Source organism: Mustelus asterias, chromosome 31 (assembly GCF_964213995.1).
Source record: "Mustelus asterias chromosome 31, sMusAst1.hap1.1, whole genome shotgun sequence".
NCBI classification, from domain to species: Eukaryota; Metazoa; Chordata; class Chondrichthyes; order Carcharhiniformes; family Triakidae; genus Mustelus; species Mustelus asterias.
In genome coordinates this window covers 3,541,324-3,563,118 of record NC_135831.1, presented here as the reverse complement: position 1 = coordinate 3,563,118, position 21,795 = coordinate 3,541,324, and the positions used below count along the sequence as shown (strand labels likewise).

General features: G+C 50.1%; 1 protein-coding gene across 3 annotated transcripts in view; it reads left to right on the top strand.

Moving 5' to 3' along the window:
* The first annotated feature begins 5,106 nt into the window (after positions 1–5,106).
* The window catches only part of slc12a9 (solute carrier family 12 member 9), a 55,264-nt gene continuing 38,575 nt past the window's right edge, over positions 5,107–21,795 (top strand). For all 3 annotated transcript variants that reach the window (XM_078200830.1, XM_078200829.1, XM_078200828.1), the window contains exon 1: positions 5,107–5,320. In XM_078200830.1, coding sequence (XP_078056956.1) covers positions 5,107–5,320 — 214 coding nt within the window. The remainder of the gene's footprint in view (positions 5,321–21,795) is intronic.

Genomic DNA, 21,795 nt, shown 5'->3' with positions numbered 1-21,795 from the left:
GGGTTCGATTCCCAGCTTGGGGTCACTGTCTGTGCGGAGTCTGCACGTTCTCCCCGTGTCTGCGTGGGTTTCCTCCGGGTGCTCCGGTTTCCTCCCACAGTCTGAAAGACGTGCGGGTTAGGGTGCATTGTCCGTGCTAAATTCTCCCTCAGTGTTACCCGAACAGGCGCTGGAGTGTGGCGACTAGGGGGATTTTCACAGTAACTTCATTGCAGCGTTAATGTAAGCCGGCCTGCAACACTGATAAATAAATTCAATGGCGTCTTGGTGTTAAATGCCAAGGTTCAGGGTTGGCAATTCCAGAGGGAAGGCACAAAGCAGGTGAAGGCTGGCATCCTCATCAATCTTTATCTCAGCCCCAAAAGCAACAGACCCGGTCAAATGGCAATGAACTGACTGTCTTAAAGTCCAATCTAACCCATCCCTCCCTGACGGGACAGAGGGTGTACGGAGAATTTAGTGTCTGCGTGCTAAATCCTCCCTCAGTGGGCAGAGAAGTGGCAGCTGGACTTCAACCCAGATAAATGCGTAGTGGTCCATTTTGGCAGGTCGAATGGGATGAAGGAGTACAATATAAAGGGAAAGACTCTTAGTACTGTAGAGGATCAGAAGGACCTTGGGGTCCGGGTCCATAGGACTCTGAAATTGGCCCCGCAGGTAGAGGAGGTGGTTAAGAAGGCGTATGGTGTGCTGGCCTTTATCAATCGAGGGATTGAGTTTAGGAGTCCGGTGATAATGATGCAGCTATATAAGACCCTCGTCAGACCCCACTTGGAGTACTGTGCTCAGTTCTGGTCACCTCATTACAGGAAGGATGTGGAAAAGATTGAAAGGGTGCAGAGGCGATTTACAAGAATGTTGCCTGGATTGAGTGGCATGCCTTATGAGGATAGGCTGAGGGAGCTCGGTCTTTTCTCCTTGGAGAGGCGTAGGATGAGAGGAGACCTAATAGAGGTATATAAGATGTTGAGAGGCATAGATCGGGTGGACTCTCAGAGGCTTTTTCCCAGGGTGGAAATGGCTGCTACGAGAGGACACAGGTTTAAGGTGCTGGGGGGTAGGTACAGGGGAAATGTTAGGGGGAAGTTTTTCACTCAGAGGGTGGTGGGCGAGTGGAATCGGCTGCCGTCAGTGGTGGTGGAGGTAAACTCAATAGGGTCTTTTAAGAGACTCCTGGATGAGTACATGGGACTTAATAGGATGGAGGGTTATAGGTAGCCCTAAATGGTAGGGATATGTTCGGCACAACTTGTGGGGCCGAAGGGCCTGTTTTGTGCTGTAGTTTTTCTATGTTTCTATGTTACCCGAACAGGCGCCGGAGTGTGGCGACTGGGGGATTTTCACAGTAACTGCATTGCAGTGTTAATGTAAGTCTACTTGTGACACTAATAAATTAACTTTAAGCCTGTAGCTGATGGGGCTAAAGGGGTCAAGGGATGTGGGGGGAAAAGGGGGAATCAGGATATGGAATTTGATGATCAGCCATGACGGTAATGAATGGCGGAGCAGGCTCGAAGGGCCGAATGGCCTCCTCCTGCATTGTCGGGATTCTATGATTCTATCGGGTGGGGGCGGAGGGATCAGGATGTTGAATTTGATGATCAGCCAGGAGGTGGCACAGTGGGTTAGCGCTGCTGCCTCACAGCGCCAGGGACCCGGGTTCGATTCCCGGCTTGGGTCACTGTCTGTGCGGAGTCTGCACGTTCTCCCCGTGTCTGCGTGGGTTTCCTCCGGCTGCTCCGGTTTCCTCCCACAGCCCCAAAGATGTGTGTGTGAGGGGGATTGGCCGTGCTAAATTAACCCTCGGTGTCAGGGAGATTAGGAGGGTAGATTTGTGGGGTTATGGGGATAGGGCCTGGGTGGGATTGTGATCGGTGCAGACTCGATGGGCTGAATGGCCTTCTTCTGCACTGTAGGGATTCTTTGACAAAATGAATCAGGGGGGAGATACAAAAGTCTGAGGTCACGTACCAACCCCTGACTCAAGAACAGCTTCTTCCCTGCTGCCGTCAGACTTTTGAATGGACCTGCCTCGCATTAAGCTGATCTTTTTGGAAGAAATAATGTAGGGAGGAGTTATACAATAAATGGCAGAGCCATCAGGAGTATAGAAACACAGAGGGACCGAGGTGTGCAAGTCCACAAATCCTTGAAGGTGGCAGCACAGGTGGAGAAGGTGGTGAAGAAGGCATATGGTATGCTTGCCTTTATAGGACGGGGTATAGAGTATAAAAGCTGGAGTCTGATGATGCAGCTGTATAGAACGCTGGTTAGGCCACATTTGGAGTACAGCGTCCAGTTCTGGTCGCCGCACTACCAGAAGAACTTTAGAGGCTTTAGAGAGAGTGCAGAGAAGGTTTACCAGGATGTTGCCTGGTATGGAGGGTCTTAGCTATGAGGAGAGATTGGGTAGACTGGGCTTGTTCTCCCTGGAAAGACGGAGAATGAGGGGAGACCTAATAGAGGTGTACAAAATTATGAAGGGTATAGATAGGGTGAACAGTGGGAAGCTTTTTCCCAGGTCGGAGGTGACGATCCTGAGGGGTCACGGGCTCAAGGTGAGAGGGGCGAGGTATAACTCAGATATCAGAGGGACGTTTTTTTACACAGAGTGGTGGGGGCCTGGAATGCGCTGCCAAGTAGGGTGGTGGAGGCAGACACGCTGGCATCGTTTAAGACTTACCTGGATAGTCACATGAGCAGCCTGGGAATGGAGGGATACAAACGAATGGTCTAGTTGGACCAATGAGTGGCACAGGCTTGGAGGGCCGATGGGCCTGTTTCCTGTGCTGTACTGTTCTTTGTTCTTTTGTTCTTTTTCTACACCCTAGCTATGACTGTAACACTACATTCTGCACGTTCTCCTTTCCTTCTCTATGAACGGTATGCTTTGTCTGTACAGTGCACAAGAAACAATACTTTTTCCCTGGGGTTTTTCCCAGGGCTGAAATGGCTGCTATGAGAGGACACAGGTTTAAGGTGCTGGGGGGGGTAGGTACAGAGGAGATGTCAGGGGTACATTTTTCACACAGAGGGTGGTGGGCGAGTGGAATCGGCTGCCGTCAGTGGTGGTGGAGGCAAACTCAATAGGGTCTTTTAAGAGACTTCTGGATGAGTACATGGGACTTAATAGGATTGAGGGTTATAGGTAAGCCTATATATCGGCCTAGGTAGGTAGGGACGTGACCGGCGCAACTTGTGGGCCGAAGGGCCTGTTTGTGCTGTAGCTTTTCTATGTTCTGTGTTCACTGTATCCCAATACATGTGACAATAATGAATCAAATCAAATCCTCCTCCCCTATGTACTCTATGAACGGTATGCTTTGTCTGTATAGTGCGCAAGAAACAATACTTTTCACTGTATCCCAATACATGTGACTATAATAAATCAAATCCTTCTCCCCTATGTACTCTATGAAAGGTATGCTCTGTCTGTTTAGCGCGCAAGAAACAATACTTTTCACTGCATCCCAGTACGTGTGACAATAATAAATCAAATCCTTCTCCCCTATGTACTCTATGAACGGTATGCTTTGTCTGTATAGTGCGCAAGAAACAATACTTTTCACTGTATCCCAATACATGTGACAATAATAAATCAAATCAAATCCTTCCCCCCTATGTACTCTATGAACAGTATGCTTTGTTTCGCGTGCAAGAAACAATACTAAGGGGCGGCACGGTAGCACAGTGGATTAGCGCTGCTGCTTCACAGCTCCAGGGACCCGGGTTCGATTCCTGGCTTGGGTCACTGTCTGTGTGGAGTTTGCACATTCTCCCCGTGTCTGCGTGGGTTTCCTCCGGGTGCTCCGGTTTCCTCCCACAGTCCAAAGATGTGCTGTTTAGGTCGACTGGCCATGCTAAAATTGCCCCTTAGTGTCCTGAGATGCGTAGGTTAGAGGGATTAGCGGGTAAATGTGTAGGGATATGGGGGTAGGGCCTGGGTGGGATTGTGGTCGGTGCAGACTCGATGGGCCGAATGGCCTGTTTCTGCACTGTAGGGTTTCTATGATTTCTTCTATGAAATCCTTCTCCCCTATGTACTCTATGAACGGTATGCTTTGTCTGTATAGCGCGCAAGAAACAATACTTTTCACTGTATCCCAATACATGTGACAATAATAAATCAAATCCTTCTCCCCTATGTACTCTATGAACGGTATGCTTTGTCTGGATAGCGCGCAAGGAACAATACTTTTCACTGTATCCCAATACATGTGACAATAATAAATCAAATCCTTCTCCCCTATGTACTCTATGAACGGTATGCTTTGTCTGTACAGCGCGCAAGAAACAATATTTTTCACTGTATCCCAGTACATGTGACAATAATAAATCAAATCCTTCTCCCCTATGTACTCTATGAATGGTATGCTTCGTCTGTATAGCGCGCAAGGAACAATACTTTTCACTGTATCCCAGTACGTGTGACAAGAATAAATCAAATCCTTCTCCCCTATGTACTCTATGAATGGTATGCTTCGTCTGTATAGCGCGCAAGGAACAATACTTTTCACTGTATCCCAATACGTGTGACAAGAATAAATCAGGTCAAATCAGGGCCGAATGGCCTACTCCTCCTATATATTCCCTGTGAAATTGTGTTGGTTGCCTAGTGCAGAGCTATCGAGAAGTCTTTTGGAAGGGGGAGAGAGTCTGTGGATGAAGGCAGCAGGGTTTGAAGATAAGATCTTGAGGATAAAATATCCTTGTGGTGTTTTGGATGAAGGTAGCACTCGCTCCTTTTCCCCCTTCCTCCCTCCCTCCCCTTCCTTTTCGGGTTCTGAGGTCGGAGCCGGTAACAAGATTCCCGGGACTGGGAGGGGTTAGAAAGGGGATGAAGACCAACCACAGCGAGTGAAAAATCACATGGGGGGTGGGGGGTGTAGTCATTATCTGATGATGCTGAACTGCAGGGGGAGAGGCAAGTTGCAACCGAGGATGGAGCTGTAGCAACACTGTGTCCCCCCCAGCTGCTGGTGTCTCATCGCGGCGCCTCTGAAATTGACACACTGTTCAGTTTCAGCAGGGGAATCCCTTCTCTCTCTCTCTCTCCCTGGCCTTTCAGAAGGGGGTTTCCCCCCCTCTCTCTTTTCCCCCTCCACCATGTCCAGCGAGACCTCCCCCCTCCTCAATTACCGCCTCTACAATGTGGCTGGGGGCTTTGCCGAGTCCTGCGCCGCCCCGCAGGACGAGGAGCTGCTGGCCGTCTCCAGCACCGGCTCCCAGCCGGACGACAGCAGGAAGCTGTGCACCTTCTTCGGGGTGGTGGTCCCTACCGTCCTCTCCATGTTCAGCATCGTGATCTTCATGCGAGTGGGTGAGTAGCCAGGTCCATTCCTTTTTTTTTTAGAACCCCACACACACACACACACCAGCTAGCTAGCTTGCTAACACAAATTTAATATTACTCTATTCCAATTCTTAACCCCTCCTCTTTGCCAATGGAAAATGTGTCTCACTTTGTTGCAGGGGTTAACAGTCTGAAGTTTGCCCCAATAATCTGATATTTGCCCTCTGTGTGTGAGACTGGATCATTTGCCCCATGCTGTGTGTGTGGGTCTCAGTCTGATGTTTACCCTCTGGTGAGAGACTGGGTCTGACATTTGCCCCATGCTGTGTGTGTGTGTGTGGGTCTCAGTCTGATGTTTACCCTCTGGTGAGAGACTGGGTCTGACATTTGCCCCATGCTGTGTGTGTGTGAGACACTGGGGTATAACAGTGACATTTGCCCCATGTGTGTGAGACATTGGGGTATAACAGTGACATTTGCCCCATGTGTGTGAGACACTGGGGTATAACAGTGACATTTGCCCCATGCTGTGTGTGTGTGTGAGACATTGGGGTATAACAGTGACATTTGCCCCATGTGTGTGAGACACTGGGGTATAACAGTGACATTTGCCCCATGCTGTGTGTGTGTGTGAGACATTGGGGTATAACAGTGACATTTGCCCCATGCTGTGTGTGAGGGTCTCAGCCTGATGTTTATCCTCTGTGAGAGAAACTGGGTCTGACATTTGCCCCATGCTGGGTGTGTGTGTGAGAGAGACTGGGGTATAACAGTGACATTTGTCCCACTGTGTGAGAGAGAAGGTCTCAGTCTGATATTTACCCTCCGACTGGGTCTGACATTTGCCCCATGTGTGGTGTGTGAGTCATGGGTGTCTCAGTCTGACAATTGCCCCATGTTGTATATGAGAGAGGCTGAGGCCTCAGTCTGATATTTGCCCTCTGAGAAAGACAGACTGGGTCTGACATTTGCCCCATGTTGTGTATATGTGTGACTGGGGGTCTCAGTCTGACATTTGCCCCCAGGTGTGGTGTGTGAGACTGGGGTAACAGTCTGACATTTGCCCCCAGGTGTGGTGTGTGTGACATGGGGTCTTGGTCTGACAATTGCCCCATGCTGTGTTTGTGTGTGTGTGAGAGAGAGACTGGGGTGTCTCAGTCTGAAATGAGAACAGGAATGCTGGGGAAAAACTCAGCAGGTCTGTCAGCATCCGTAGGGAGAGAGAGAAACATGAGTTCAGGTTTGGGTTCTTCTATCAGAACTAGAGAGGGAGGGAAAATGTGTTGAATATTAAACTGTGAGCGGTTATAGCAACCTTGATGGGTGGCAGATGTTTGGAGGGTGGTGATTGTATTAACACAATAAATGTGTGGGATATTTTTTTAAAGGGATGGAGGGGAAGGGTCACTGTTTAAAGTTGTTGACTTGAATATTGGGCTTCACTGGGCCACTGCAGCAAGTCAAGGACGTTGCCTTGCTGTTTATTGCAAGGTTACATTTTTATTTTTTTACCTGAGTTCCCTTTCAAATACTGGCAATTAAACTACCGCATTGAAATGCAGCAGTTAACACCTGCCTTCTGTTTTGATCCCCAATGCTTACTTGCAATGGAAGCTATAATGTTGACCCAGGTGACCTCTTCCTGCTCTTTCCTTCCTATCCTTTATTTGTGGGACATGGGCGTCGCTGGCTGGTCCAGCATTTATTGCCCATCCCTAGTTGCCCCTTGGAGGGCAGTTTGAGAGTCAACCACATTGGCTGTGGCTCTGGAGTCACATGTAGGCCAGACCGGGGTAAGGACGGCTGATTTCCTTCCCGAAAGGGAACCAGATGGGTTTTTCCGACGATGGAGTCATCAGTAGATTCTTAATCCCAGATTATATTTTATTATAGAATTCAAATTCCACCCTCTGTCGTGGCGGGGATTCGAACCCGGGTCCCCCCAGAACATTAGCTGGAGTTTCTGGATTAATAGTCTTTAACGATAATACCATTAGGCCATCGCCTACCCAATGTCCGTGTCTCTGTGTAGCTATACCCCCTGTCCTGTCAGGAAGGCAGTGGGTAGGGCTGTGGGTTGAATTGGGTTTTTAGACTGTCCAGTTCATTGCCATTTGACCGGGTCTGTTGCCTTTGGGGCTGAGATAAAGATTGATGAGGATGCCAGCCTTCACCTGCTTGGTGTGTCCCCCCTCTGGAATTGCCACACATAGAACATAGAACAGCACAGAACAGGCCCTTTGGCCCACGATGTTGTGCCGAGCTTTATCTGAAACCAAGATCAAGCTATCCCACTCCCTATCATCCTGGTGTGCTCCATGTGCCTATCCAATAACCTTGGCACTTAACACCAAGGTGCCATTGAGTTTATTAGAGTCACAAGTAAGGCTTACATTAACACTGCAATGAAGTTACTGTGAAAATCCCCTAGTCGCCACACTCCGGCACCTGTTCGGGTAACACCGAGGGAGAATTTAGCACGGACAACGGGCGGCAAGGTGGCACAGTAGTTAGCACTGCTGCCTCACAGCGCCAGGGACCCGCTCGGGTCACTGGAGTGGGACTTGAACACACAACCTCTGACTGACAAAGAGCAGAAAAATCAATGGGTGACACAGTGGGTTAGCACTGCTGCCTCAGTGCCAGGGACCTGGGTTCGATTCCCGGCTCGGGTCACTGTCTGTGCGGAGTCTGCACGTTCTCCCCGTGTCTGTGTGGGTTTCCTCCGGGTGCTCCGGTTTCCTCCCACAGTCTGAAAGACGTGCTGGTTAGGGTGCATCGGCCGTGCTAAATTCTCCCTCAGTGTTACCCGAACAGGCCCCGGAGTGTGGCGACTGGGGGATTTTCACAGCAACTTCATTGCAGCGTTAATGTAAGCCTACTTGTGACACTAATAAACTTTAACCAGCACGTCTCTCGGACTGTGGGAGGAAACCGGAGCACCCGGAAGAAACCCACGCAGACATGGGGAGAACGTGCAGACTCTGCACAGACAGTGACCCAAGCCGGGAATCGAACCCGGGTCCCTGGCGCTGTGAGGCAGCAGCGCTAACCGCTGTGCCACCCATTGATTTTTCTGCTCTTTGTCAATCAGAGGTTGTGGGTTCAAGTCCCACTCCAGTGACCTGAGGACTGGAGGGAGTAAAGTTTATTTATTAGTGTCACAAGTAAGGCTTACATTAACACTGCAATGAAGTTACTGTGAAAATCCCCCAGTCGCCACACTCCAGCTCCTGTTCGGGTTTGATTTATTATTGTCACATCATAGAATCATAGAAACTCAACAGTGCAGAAGGAGGCCATTCGGCCCATCGAGTCTGCACTGACCACAATCCCACCCAGGCCCTACCCGCTAATCCCTTTTTTTTACCCGCTAATCCCTTTTTTTTTACCCGCTAATCCCTCTAACCTACGCATCCCAGGACTCTAAGGGGCAATTTTTAACCTGGCCAATCAACCTAACCCGCACACCTTTGGACTGTGGGAGGAAACCGGAGCACCCGGAGGAAACCCACGCAGACACGAGGAGAATGTGCAAACTCCACACAGACAGTGACCCGAGCCGGGAATCGAACCCGGGACCCTGGAGCTGTGAAGCAGCAGTGCTAACCACTGTGCTACCGTGCCGCCCCATGTATTGGGATACAGTGAAAAGTATTGTTTCTTGCGCGCTCTACAGACAAAGCATACCGTTCATAGAGAAGGAAAGGAGAGAGTGCAGAATGTAGTGTTACAGTCATAGCTAGGGTGTAGAGAAAGATCAACTTAATGCGAGGTAGGTCCATTCAAAAGTCTGACGGCAGCAGGGAAGAAGCTGTTCTTGAGTCGGTCGGTGCGTGACCTCAGACTTTTGTATCTTTTTCCCAATGGACCACCAAGGAAGAATTTAGCATGGCCAATCCACCTAACCTGCATATCTTTCGGACTGTGGGAGGAAACCGGAGCACCCGGAGGAAACCCACACAGACACGGGGAGAACGTGCAGACTCCGCACAGACAGTGACCCAAGGCCGGGAATCGAACCCGGGTCCCTGGCGCAGTGAGGCAGCCGTGCTAACCCCACTGTGCTACCCTGAGTTGGGACTGGAGGGGGGGTATGGAAGCTTTGCCCAAGCTTGTCGCTGTCCTCACAGCCCCTTTTTTTCCCCCCTTCTGTTGTCCCATCTGGTTAAGCAGCCCATCCCAGTGATTCTCTTGGTGGTTTGGGACTTGACCTTTGAGCCTCTGCTCCCCACCCCATTTTTCTTTTTCCTGCCTCATTGGTAGGTTTACAGAGAGCAAAGAACAGTACAGCACAGGAACAGGCCCTTCGGCCCTCCAAGCCTGTGCCGACCACATTGTCCTGTCTAGACCAACCACCTGTATCCCTCTAGTCCCCGTCTGTTCATGTGTCTGTCCAGATGAGTCTTAAATGTGGCTAATGTGTCCGCCTCAACCCCCTCACTTGGCAGCGCATTCCAGGCCCCCACCACCCTCTGTGTAAAAGAACTTCCCCCACACATCCCCACTGAACCTTCCCCTTGAACTTGTGCCCCCTTGTAATTGTTATTTCTGCCCTGGGGAAAAAAGCTTCCAACTGCCCACCCTGTCCATACCCCTCATAATTTTATAAGCCTTCTATCAGGTCGCCCCCTCGGCCTCCGTCTTTCCAGGGAGAACAACCCCAGTTTATTCGATCTCTCCTCATAGCTAATACCCTCCATGCCAGGCAACATCCTGGTAAACCTTCTCTGCACTCTCTCTCCAAAGCCTCCACGTCCCTTCTGGTAGTGTGGTGACCAGAACTGGACGCAGTATTCCAAATGTGGCCTAACCAACGTTTTGTACAACTGTAACGCAATTTGCCAACTTGGTGCCCTATCCGATGAAGGCAAGCACGCCACACGCTTTCTTCACCACCTAGTCCACCTGTGCTGCCACTTTTAAGGAGCTGTGGACCTGTACTCCCAGATCTGTGTCTAGGCTCCTGATTTTGTTTTATAGCTCCCACCTGAATTGGATCTACCAAAAACGCATCACCTCACATTTGTCCAGATTAAGTTCCATCTGCCATTTCTCCGCCCAGTTTTCCAGCCTATCTGTATCCCGCTGTATCCTCTGACAATCTTCGTCACTATCCACAACTGAGTTTTCCCCTTTTTTTTTTTTTCCTTCACAATCCCAAACTCTTCCAGCCAGGGAATGTTCTTGGATGCAATAATGCACAAATGAAGTTTTGTTCTGTGCGGTAGCAATAGCCCGTACACAAAGCTTCCTTGTGTGTCCCCTCCATTGCTCTCTTAATGCAGAGCACGAGATGGTACTAAGAGCTTCAGTTGTGTGGGGAGCCACCGATGACGGTGGTTAGCACTGCTGCCTCACAGCGCCAGGGACCCGGGTTCAATTCCGTCCTCGGGTGACTCTGTCTGTCTGTGTGTGTGTGTGTGTGTGGAGTCTGCACCTTCTCCCCCCATGCCTGCATGGGTTTCCTCCTACAATCCAAAAGATGTGCGGGTTAGCTGGATTGGCCGTGCTAAATTCCCCTTGGTGTCAGGGGGACGAGAAGGGTAAATATGTGGGGTTACGGGGATAGAGTCTGGGTGGGGTTGTTGTCAATGTAGACTAGATGGGACAAATGGGTTATGGGAATAGGTCCAAAGTGGGACGCTCTGAAGCATCTATGCAGACTTGATGGGCTGAATGGCCTCCTTCTGCACTGTAGGGGATACCTCAGTAAGAAATCCGGTTACCTCAGTTAGAAACACCAGGTTAAAGACCAACAGGCTTATTTGGTAGCACTAGCTTAATCAGATGATTCCTAGGGATTCCTATGACTCTAATATCATAAGTAGGCTTACATTAACACTGCAATGAAGTTACTGTGATGGATTGGCCATGCTCAATTGCCCCTTGGTGTCATAAGATGTGCAGGTTAGGTGGATTGGCCATGCTAAATTGCCCCTTAGTGTCCAAAGATGTGCAGGTTAGGTGGATTGGCCATGCTAAATTGCCCCTTAGTATCCAAAGATGTGTAGGTTAGGTGGATTGGCCATGCTAAATTGCCCCTTGGTGTCCAAAGATGTGTAGGTTAGGTGGATTGGCCGTGCTAAATTGCCCCTTGGTGTCCAAAGATGTGCAGGTTAGGTGGATTGGCCATGGTAAATTGCCCCTTAGTATCCAAAGATGTGCGGGTTAGGTGGATTGGCCGTGCTAAATTGCCCCTTAGTGTCCAAAGATGTGTAGGTTAGGTGGATTGGCCATGCTAAATTGCCCCTTGGTGTCCAAAGATGTGCAGGTTAGGTGGATTGGCCATGCTAAATGGACCTTGGGGGGCTTATGGGAATAGGTCCAAAGTGGGACACTCAAGCATCTATGCAGACTCAATGGGCTGAATGGCCTCCTTCTGCACTGAGGGGTTCCTATGAAAACGGTGGGTTCCAAATATCTGTCTGGCTCTAATTCCAGGACTGACATCAAGGATTGCTAATGATTGCATAGCAAGCTCCAACAGACCACTGGTAATGGGGTGGCTCATTGGATGTTGTAGGAGGGTTGAATGTGGGCATGGGGGGGGCACTGTGCTCAATAGGGCAGAGGGTCCTTATTGCATTGGGCTGCGGGGTCCTGGTACATCTGACACTGCAGCACTCCCTCAGTGCTGTACTGGGACCTGTGCTCACGTCTTTCGAGGAGGACTTTGAGATTCTCTGACCAACCAGAAAGAATACTTTCCATGGTGCATCTGTCAAAATTGGTGAGAGTCGTAGCTGACATGCCAAATTTCCTTAGTCTTCTGAGAAAGTAGAGACGTTGGTGGGGCTTTCTTAACTATAGTGTTGGCGTGGGGGGGGACCAGGGCAGGTTGTTGGTGATCTGGACACCTAAAAACTTGAAGCTCTCGACCCTTTCTACTTTGTCCCCGTTGATGTAGACAGGGGCATGTTCTCCTTTACGCTTCCTGAAGTCGATGACAATCTCCTTCGTTTTGTTGACATTGAGGGAGAGATTATTGTTGCCGCACCAGATCACCAGATTCTCGATCTCATTCCTGTACTCTGTCTCCCTCATTGTTTGAGATCCGACCCACTACGGTGGTGTCATCAGCAAGCTTGAAAATGGAGTTGGAGGGGAATTTGGCCGCACAGTCATGGGTGTATAAGCAGGGGGCTGAGAACACAGCCTTGTGGGACACCGGTGTTGAGGTTGAACATGGAGGTGACGTTGTTGCCTATCCTTACTGATTGTGGTCTCAAAGTCAGAGGTTTACAGCATGGAAACGGGCCCTTCGGCCCAACTTGTCCATGCCGTCTCTTTTAACCCCTCAGCTAGTCCCAGTTTCCTGTGGGTTGGGAAGTATGGGATCCAGTCGTAGAGGGAGGAGCCGAGGCCCAGGCCACGGAGTTTTGGAGATAAGTCTCGTAGGCATAATGGAGGGATGAAGATAGCAAAGTAAAACTTTTGGTCACCAAATTCCATGTTTGGCTTTGGGATTAATTAGTGTTGCTAATTCCAGCAACGCTGTCCAAAATCTGCCTCATACAGTGTCGTCAATGGGTCCTTTTGTTCGTTTTTTTTTTTCCCCCCTGGGCATGTGATATGTCACGTTGTGTCTGGCCTGTCAGAGCTGTTATCGGATGGGCAGCCGTTTGGATTTGAAAGCTGAGTACTGGAACTCTGGGGTTTCCGATTATAGGAGGTGGCTGGATCTCCAAAGCATCTTGTCCTGCTCTCCTTTTCACTACCTGGGGCGGCGCAGTGGTTAGCGCCGCTGCCTCTCGGCGCCAGGGACCCGGGTTCAATTCCCGGCTTGGGTCACTGTCTGTGCGGAGTCTGCACGTTCTCCCCGTGTCTGCGTGGGTTTCCTCCGGGTGCTCCGGTTTGCTCCCACAGTCCGAAAGATGTTGGTTAGGTGGATTGGCCGTGCTAAATTGCCCCCTTAGTGTCAGGGAGACTGGCTAGGGTAAATGCATGGGGTTATGGGGATGGGGCCTGGGTGGGATTGTGGTCGGCGCAGACTCAATGGGCCGAATGGCCTCCTTCTGTTCCGTAGGCATTCTACTCTGTTGCAAATTCTAACAACAATAACCAGGTGGCATTCATATTTTATAACCACCTACTTTGGACTTTGATTTATTGTCACGAGCTGGGATACAGTGAAAAGTATTGTTGGACAAAACCTACCGTTCATACGGGACATAGTGGCAAGGGAAAGGGTGCAGAATGTAGTATTAGTCATATCTACAAAGAACAAAGAACAATACAGCACAGGAACAGGCCCTTCAGCCCTCCAAGCCCGCGCCGCTCCCTGGCCCAAACTAGACCATTCTTTTGTATCCCTCCATTCCCACTCCGTTCATATGGCTGTCCAGATAAGTCTTAAACGTTCCCAGTGTGTCCGCCTCCACCACCTTGCCTGGCAGCGCATTCCAGGCCCCCACCACCCTCTGTGTAAAATACGTCCTTCTGATATCCGTGTTAAACCTCCCCCCCCCCCCCCCCCCCCCTTCACCTTGAACCTATGACCCCTCGTGAACGTCACCACCGACCTGGGGAAAAGCTTCCCACCGTTCACCCTATCTATGCCTTTCATAATTTTATACACCTCTATTAAGTCTCCCCTCATCCTCCGTCTTTCCAGGGAGAACAACCCCAGTTTACCCAATCTCTCCTCATAACTGAGCCCCTCCATACCAGGCAACATCCTGGTAAACCTCCTCTGTACTCTCTCCACAAAGCCTCTAGGGTGCAGAGAAAGAGCAGCTTAATGTAGAAAAGCAAAATACCACGGATGCAGGAATCTGAAACCAAAACAGAAAATGCTGGAAAATCTCAGCAGGCCTGGCGGCATCTGTGGGGAGAGAATAGTCAACTTTCTAGTCTAGATGACCCTTCGTTTTAGCTCTGACAAAGGGTCATATAGATTCGACATTTGCTCAATTCTCTCCCCCCATGAGAGATGCTGAGTTTTCCAGCATTTTCTGTTTTTGTGTCAACTTAATGCGAGGTAGGTCCATTCAAAAGTCTGACGGCAGCAGGGAAGAAGCTGTTCTTGAGTCGGTTGGTCCGTGACCTCAGACTTTTGTATCTTTTTCCCGAAGGTGGAAGAGTAACTAGTTTAAAGAAATCCCACCTGGGTTCACTAATGTCCCCTTTTCTTTTGTCACATGTATTGGGATACAGTGCAAAGTATTGTTTCTTGCGCGCTATACAGACAAAGCATACCGTTCATAGAGTAGAACATAGAACATAGAACAGTACAGCACAGAACAGGCCCTTCGGCCCACGATGTTGTGCCGAGCTTTATCTGAAACCAAGATCAAGCTATCCCACTCCCTATCATCCTGGTGTGCTCCATGTGCCTATCCAATAACCGCTTAAATGTTCCTAAAGTGCCTGACTCCACTATCACTGCAGGCAGTCCATTCCACACCCCAACCACTCTCTGCGTAAAGAACCTACCTCTGATATCCTTCCTGTATCTCCCACCACGAACCCTATAGTTATGCCCCCTTGTAATAGCTCCATCCACCCGATTATTGTCACATGTATTGGGATACAGTGAAAAGTATTGTTTCTTGCGTGCTATACAGACAAAGCATACCGTTCATAGAGAAGGAAAGGAGAGTGCACAGAATGTGGGGGTAGGGCCTGGGTGGGATTGTGGTCAGTGCAGACTCGATGGGCCGAATGGCCTCCTTCTGCACTGTAGGGTTTCTATGATTCTAATGTAGTGTTACAGTCATAGCTAGGGTGTAGAGAAAGATCAACTTAATGCGAGGTAGGTCCATTCAAAAGTCTGACAGCAGCAGGGAAGAAGCTGTTCTTGAGTCGGTCGGTACGTGACCTCAGACTTTTGTACCCTTTTCCCGATGGAAGAAGGTGGAAGACAATGTCTGGGGTGCGTGGGGTCCTTGATTATGCTGGCTGCTTTTCCCGAGGCAGCGGGAAGTGTAGACAGAGTCAATGGATGGGAGGCTGGGTTTGAGTGATGGATTGGGCTACATTCACGACCTTTTGTAGTCTCTTGCGATCTTGGTCAGAGCAGGAGCCCAGACCAAGCTGTGATACATTAAGGAAGGCTGGACGTCAAGGATTTGAAATCTGGGGAGACGCAGCAATGCAAAATGTCCAAAGTGCCTCAGTGGTAGAATTTTTTTGTTGGCGGGCATTCGTGGAATTCTGTTAGCGATGGGACTGGATAGCAGGCCAGGTTTGTGGGCTGAATGGACTCGCTGGGCTTCCGAGGAAGACTTGCATTCAACCATTGGATGTTTCCCAGGGCTTGGTGGTCCGGTGAAATACTACTTTGGGAGCGTGGTCACTAATGCGTGAAAGCCAGCAGCCAGTTTGTGCACAGCAAGATCCCACTGGCAGCGTTTTGCTTTCGGTGAAGTGGGGTTTGGAATGTGGCTGGGTTGGCAAGGTGACAACTGGACCCAACAGCAATGTCCACATCATTTCATAGAATCGCAGCAGGAGGCCATTCGGCCCACTGAGTCTGTACCGACCGCAATTGTTTGGTGATTTTCAATTTTTGACTTGAGGGACACGTGCTGGACACCATGGGGCAGTGGTGAGGGGGAACTCCCACTGCCTTTCAGTTTAAATATTGGGTGGTACAGTGGTTAATACTGCTGCCTCACAGCACCAGGGACCCAGGTTCGATTCCGGCCATGGGTGACTGTGTGAAGTTTGCACGTTCACCCCGTGTCTGCGTGGGTTTGCTCCGGTTTCCTCCCACACTCCAAAGATGTGCGTGTTGGGTGGATTGGCCATGCTAAATTACCTCTTGGTGTCCAAAGATGGACGAGTCAAGTTTTCTAGAGGGTGGTGGGTGCCTCTCTGCCGGGGGAGGTAGTGGAAGCAGATACGGTAGTGACTTTTAAGGGCTTAGATAGGATGGACGTAGGGAAGTTGTTTCCATTAACAGGGGAGACTAGGACGCGGGGGCACAGCCTTAGAATAAAAGGGAGTCACTTTAGAACAGAGATGAGGAGAAATTTCTTCAGCCAGAGAGTGGTGGGTCTGTGGAATTCATTGCCACAGAGGGCTGTGGAGGCCGAGACGTTGAGCGTCTTCAAGACAGAAATTGATCAATTCTTGATTTCTCGAGGAATTAAGGGCTATGGGGAGAGAGCGGGTAAATAGAGTTGAAATCAACCATGATTGAATGGTGGAGTGGACTCGATGGGCCGAATGGCCTTACTTCCGCTCCTATGTCTTATGGCCGTCTTGACAAATACATGAATAGGATGGGGAATAGAGGGATATGGTCCCCGGAAGGGTAGGGGGTTTTAGTTCAGTCGGGCAGCATGGTCGGTGCAGGCTTGGAGGGCCGAAGGGCCTGTTCCTGTGCTGTAATATTCTTTGTTCTCTTTGGAGGTTAGGGGGATTGGCCATGCTAAATTGCCCCTTTTAGTGTCAGGGGGAGTAGCAGGGTAAATACATGGGGTTATGGGGAAAGGGCCTGAGTGGGATTGTGGTTGGTGCAGACTCGATGGGCCAAAGGTAGGGATTCTTGGTGACGTCCACCCAGGTGCAAACTGTTAAAGCCACAATTCAACACCTCCCCTGAGGAGATGGCACCTCTGGCAGTGTGGTGCTCCCTCGGTACTGCACTGGCCAGTGTTGTCTTTTGGGTTTTTATTTTTGGGTAAGTGAGACTTGAACCTTGTGACTTCAAGCCCCTCCACACCGAGTCATGGGTACTGAGACTCATAGAAATCATCGAACCCCTACAGTACAGAAAGAATCCACTCAGCCCATCGAGTCTGCACCGACCACAATCCCACCCAGGCCCCACCCCTCTATCCCCACATATTTTACCTGCTAATCCCTCTAACCTACGCATCCCAGAACACCAAGGGGCAATTTTTTAGCATGGCCAATCGACCTCACCCGCACATCTTTGGTCTGTGGGAGGAAACCGGAGCACCCGGAGGAAACCCACGCAGACACGAGGAGAATGTGCAAACTCCAGACAGACGGTGACCCAAGCCGGGAATCGAACCCAGGTCCCTGGAGCTGTGAAGCAGCAGTGCTAACCACTGTGCTACCGTGCCGCCCACTGAAGGGAAGTATTTGTTAAATTAATTTTTGAGTTCTTATCGATTGGAACATGGATGTGGCTTAAGTGGGTGTTTTTTTTTCTTGAGGGGGAGGGAGAAAAAGTCGATGTGTTGTGTAACTTGGTTAATCACTCTCTCCTTCTGCAATGCACGGGGTCAAATGTTTGACTTTCCTTGTGTGGGGATGTCAAATTCTTCTCCCTCGATCACATCACAGTGAACGCACTGGAGAGTGAGCAGAGGAGATTCACCAGGATGTTGCCTGGGATGGGACATCTTATGAAGAGAGGTTGGGTAGACTTGGGTTATTTTCTCTGGAGCAGAGAAGACTGAGGGGCGACCTGATCGAGGTGTTCAAGATGGAGGGGCTTGGGCAGGGTGGATAAGGAGCAGCCGTTCCCCTGAGTTCAAGGGTCAGTCACGAAGGGTTCACGGTGAGGGGCAGTAGGTTTACAAAAACGAAGAAAATGACAGCACAGGAACAGGCCCTTCGGCCCCTCCAAGCCTGCACCGACCATGCTGCCCCGACTCAACGAAAACCCCTTACCCTTCCGGGGACCATATCCCTCTATTCCCATCCTATTCATGTATTTGTCAAGACGCCCCTTAAAAGTCACTATCGTATCCGCTTCCACTACCTCCCCCCCGAGTTCCAGGCACTCACCACCCTCTGTGCAAAGAACTTGCCTCGTACATCTCCTTTAAACCTTGCCCCTCGCACCTTAAACCTGTTCCCCCTAGTAATTGACTTTCACCCTGGGGGGACAAAGCTTCTGACTATCCACTCTGTCCATGCCCCTCATAATCTTGTAGACCTCTATCAGGTCTCCCCTCAACCTCCGTCGCTCCAGTGAGAAAAAACCAAGTTTCTCCAACCTCTCCTCATAGCTAATGTCCTCCATACCAGGCAACATCCTGGTAAATCTTTTCCGTACCCTCTCCAAAGCCTCTACATCCTTTTTAGGGGGGATGTGAGGGGGAAAAACCTTTTTTACCCAGAGGGTGGTGAGGGTCTGGAATGTGCTGCTTGGGAGGGTGGTGGAGGCGGGATGCCTCCTCATCCTTTAAAAAGTACCCGGATGGGTACTTGGCACGGCGTAACATTCAAGGTTATGGGTCAAGTGCTGGCAGATGGGATTAGGTGGGCAGGTCAGGTGTTTCTCATGCGCCAGTGCAGATTTGATGGGCCGAATGGCCTCTTGTAATTTGGACCAGCCTTCTGCTTTCACTAGTCAATCAGTTCGATACATAGAGCTAATGAGAGAAAGGGGAAAGATCTTCCTGTTTGGGTGTTATCTTTTGCTACACGTTGGAGCTGACTCTCCAGTCCCAGGAGGTTCCAGTACCAAAGACCTTGCCCTCTTGCCCTCCCCGGCATCTCCCAACCCAAGCGGGGTGTGGCTTTTACAGCCCGACAGATTATACATTAACAAAGAATCTGTCTGTCTCGCCAAGCGGCTGTGATCGCGATCGGTGGTTAGCGCTGCTGCCTCACACAGGGACCTGGGTTCGATTCCCGGCTCGGGTCACTGTCCGTGCGGAGTCTGCACGTTCTCCCCGTGTCTGCGTGGGTTTCCTCCGGGTGCTCCGGTTTCCTCCCACACTCCGAAGGACGTGCTGGTTCGGGTGCATTGGCCGTGCTAAATTCTCCCTCAGTGTTACCCGAACAGGCGCCGGAGTGTGGCGACTGGGGGATTCTCACAGTAACTTCATTGCAGAGTTAATGTAAGCCGACTTGTGACACTAATAAATAAGCTTTAAACAATGATTCAGAAGCCATTTATTTATCCCACTGTCAACAGATCGTTCCGTTCACCCTAATGTCCTTTGGGGAAGGTCATCCTTGCCCAGTCTGGTTTACAAACAAAGAACAGTACAGCACAGGAAACAGGCCCTTCGGCCCTCCAAGCCTGTGCCGCTCCTTGGTCCAACTAGACCAATCGTTTGTATCCCTCCATTCCCAGGCTGCTCATGTGACTATCCAGGTAAGTCTTAAACGATGTCAGCGTGCCTGCCTCCACCACCCTACTTGGCAGCGCATTCCAGGCCCCCACCACCCTCTGTGTAAAAAAACAGCCCTCTAATATCGGAGTTATACCTCGCCCCTCTCACCTTGAGCCCGTGACCCCTCGTGAACGTCAATTCTGATCTGGGAAAAAGCTTCCCACCGTTCACCCTATCCATACCCTTCATAATCTTGTACCCCTCTATTAGATCTCCCCTCATTCTCCGTCTTTCCAGGGAGAACAACCCCAGTTTACCCAATCTCTCCTCATAGCTAAGACCCTCCATACCAGGCAACATCCTGGTAAACCTTCTCTGCACTCTCTCTAACGCCTCCACGTCCTTCTGGTAGTGCGGCGACCAGAACTGGACGCAGTACTCCAAATGTGGCCTAACCAGCGTTCTATACAGCTGCATCATCAGACTCCAGCTTTTATACTCTATACCCCGTCCTATAAAGGCAAGCATACCATATGCCTTCTTCACCACCTTCTCCACCTGTGCTGCCACCTTCAAGGATTTGTGGACTTGCACAGCTAGGTCCCTCTGTGTTTCTATACTCCTGATGACTCTGCCATTTATTGTATAACTCCTCCCTACATTATTTCTTCCCAAATGCATCACTTCGCATTTATCCGGATTAAACTCCATCTGCCACCTCTCCGCCCAATTTTCCAGCCTATCTATATCCTGCTGTATTGCCCGACAATGCTCTTCGCTATCCGCAAGTCCAGCCATCTTCGTGTCATCCGCAAACTTGCTGATTACACCAGTTACACCTTCTTCCAAATCATTTATATATATCACAAATACATGTGACTCCAGACTTGTGTGGTTGACTCTCAACTGCCCCCTCTGAGTGAGGGGGTAATTAAGGATGGCAAACAAAATCTGGCCCCTCCCACAACCCATAAAGGGGGAAAATAATCTTTGATATTGATTTGAGGGACGAGTTTTCAGGCTCGCATTAACACTGCAATGAAGTTACTGTGAAAATCCCCTCGTCGCCACACTCCGACGCCTGTTCGGGTAACACTGGGGGAGAATTTAGCACAGCCAATGCACCCTAACCAGCACGTCTTTCAGACTGTGGGAGGAAACCGGAGCACCCGGAGGAAACCCACGCAGACATGGGGAGAATGTGCAGATTCCGCCAAGAATCAAACCCGGATCCCTGGCATTGAGAGGCAGCAGTGCTCACCACTGCCATCCCAACGGGCTGTCCTGATTTGTGGGGTTCAACATCACACAGCCCCACGCCATCCAGGACAAAGCAGCCCCACTTGATTGACACCCCATCCACAAACATTCACTCTCTCCACCCCCGACGCAGCCGTGTGGACCGTCTACAAGATGCACCGCAGTGACTCACCAAGGCTCCTTCGACAGCCCCTTCCAAACCCACGTCCTCTACCATCTAGAAGGACAGGGGCAGCAGATAACTGGGCAATTCCACCACCTGGAAGTTTCCCCCTCCAAGTCACTCACCATCCCGACTTGGAAATATATCGGGTGCCCCTTCTGTGTTGCTGGGTCAAAATCCTGGAACGGCCTCCCTAACAGCACTGTGGGTGTACCTACACCTCCTGGGGCTGCAGCAGTTCAAGAAGGGAGCTCCCCACCACAAGGAGCATCTCGGGATGGGCAATAAGGATTATAAGAGATAGGATTTATAATCACCTGGAAAGGAATAATTTGATTAGGGATAGTCAGCACGGTTTTGTGAAGGGTAGGTCGTGCCTCACAAACCTTATTGAGTTCTTTTGAGAAGGTGACCAAAGAGGTGGATGAGGGTAAAGCGGTTGATGTGGTGTATATGGATTTCAGCAAAGCGTTTGATAAGGTTCCCCACGGTTGGCTTTTGCAGAAAATACGGACACATGGGATTGAGGGTGATTTAGTGGTTTGGATCAGGAATTGGCTAGCTGTAAGAAAACAGAGGGTGGTGGTTGATGGGAAATATTCATTCTGGAGTTCAGTTACTAGTGGTGTACCGCAAGGATCTGTTTTGGGGCCACTGCTGTTTGTCATTTTTATTAGTGACCTGGATGAGGGTGTGGAAGGATGGATTAGTAAATTTGCGGATGACACTAAAGTCGGTGGAGTTGTAGACAGTGCGGAGGGAAGTGGCAGGTTTCAGAGGGACATAGATAAGCTGCAGAGCTGGGCTGAGAGGTGGCAAATGGAGTTTAATGCGGAAAAGTGTGAGGTGATTCACTTTGGAAGGAGTAACAGGAATACAGAGTACTGGGCTCATAGAACATAGAACATAGAACATTACAGCGCAGAACAGGCCCTTCGGCCCACGATGTTGCACCGACCAGTTAAAAAAAAACTGTGACCCTCCAACCTAAACCAATTTCTTTTCGTCCATGAACCTATCTACGGATCTCTTAAACGCCCCCAAACTAGGCGCATTTACTACTGATGCTGGCAGGGCATTCCAATCCC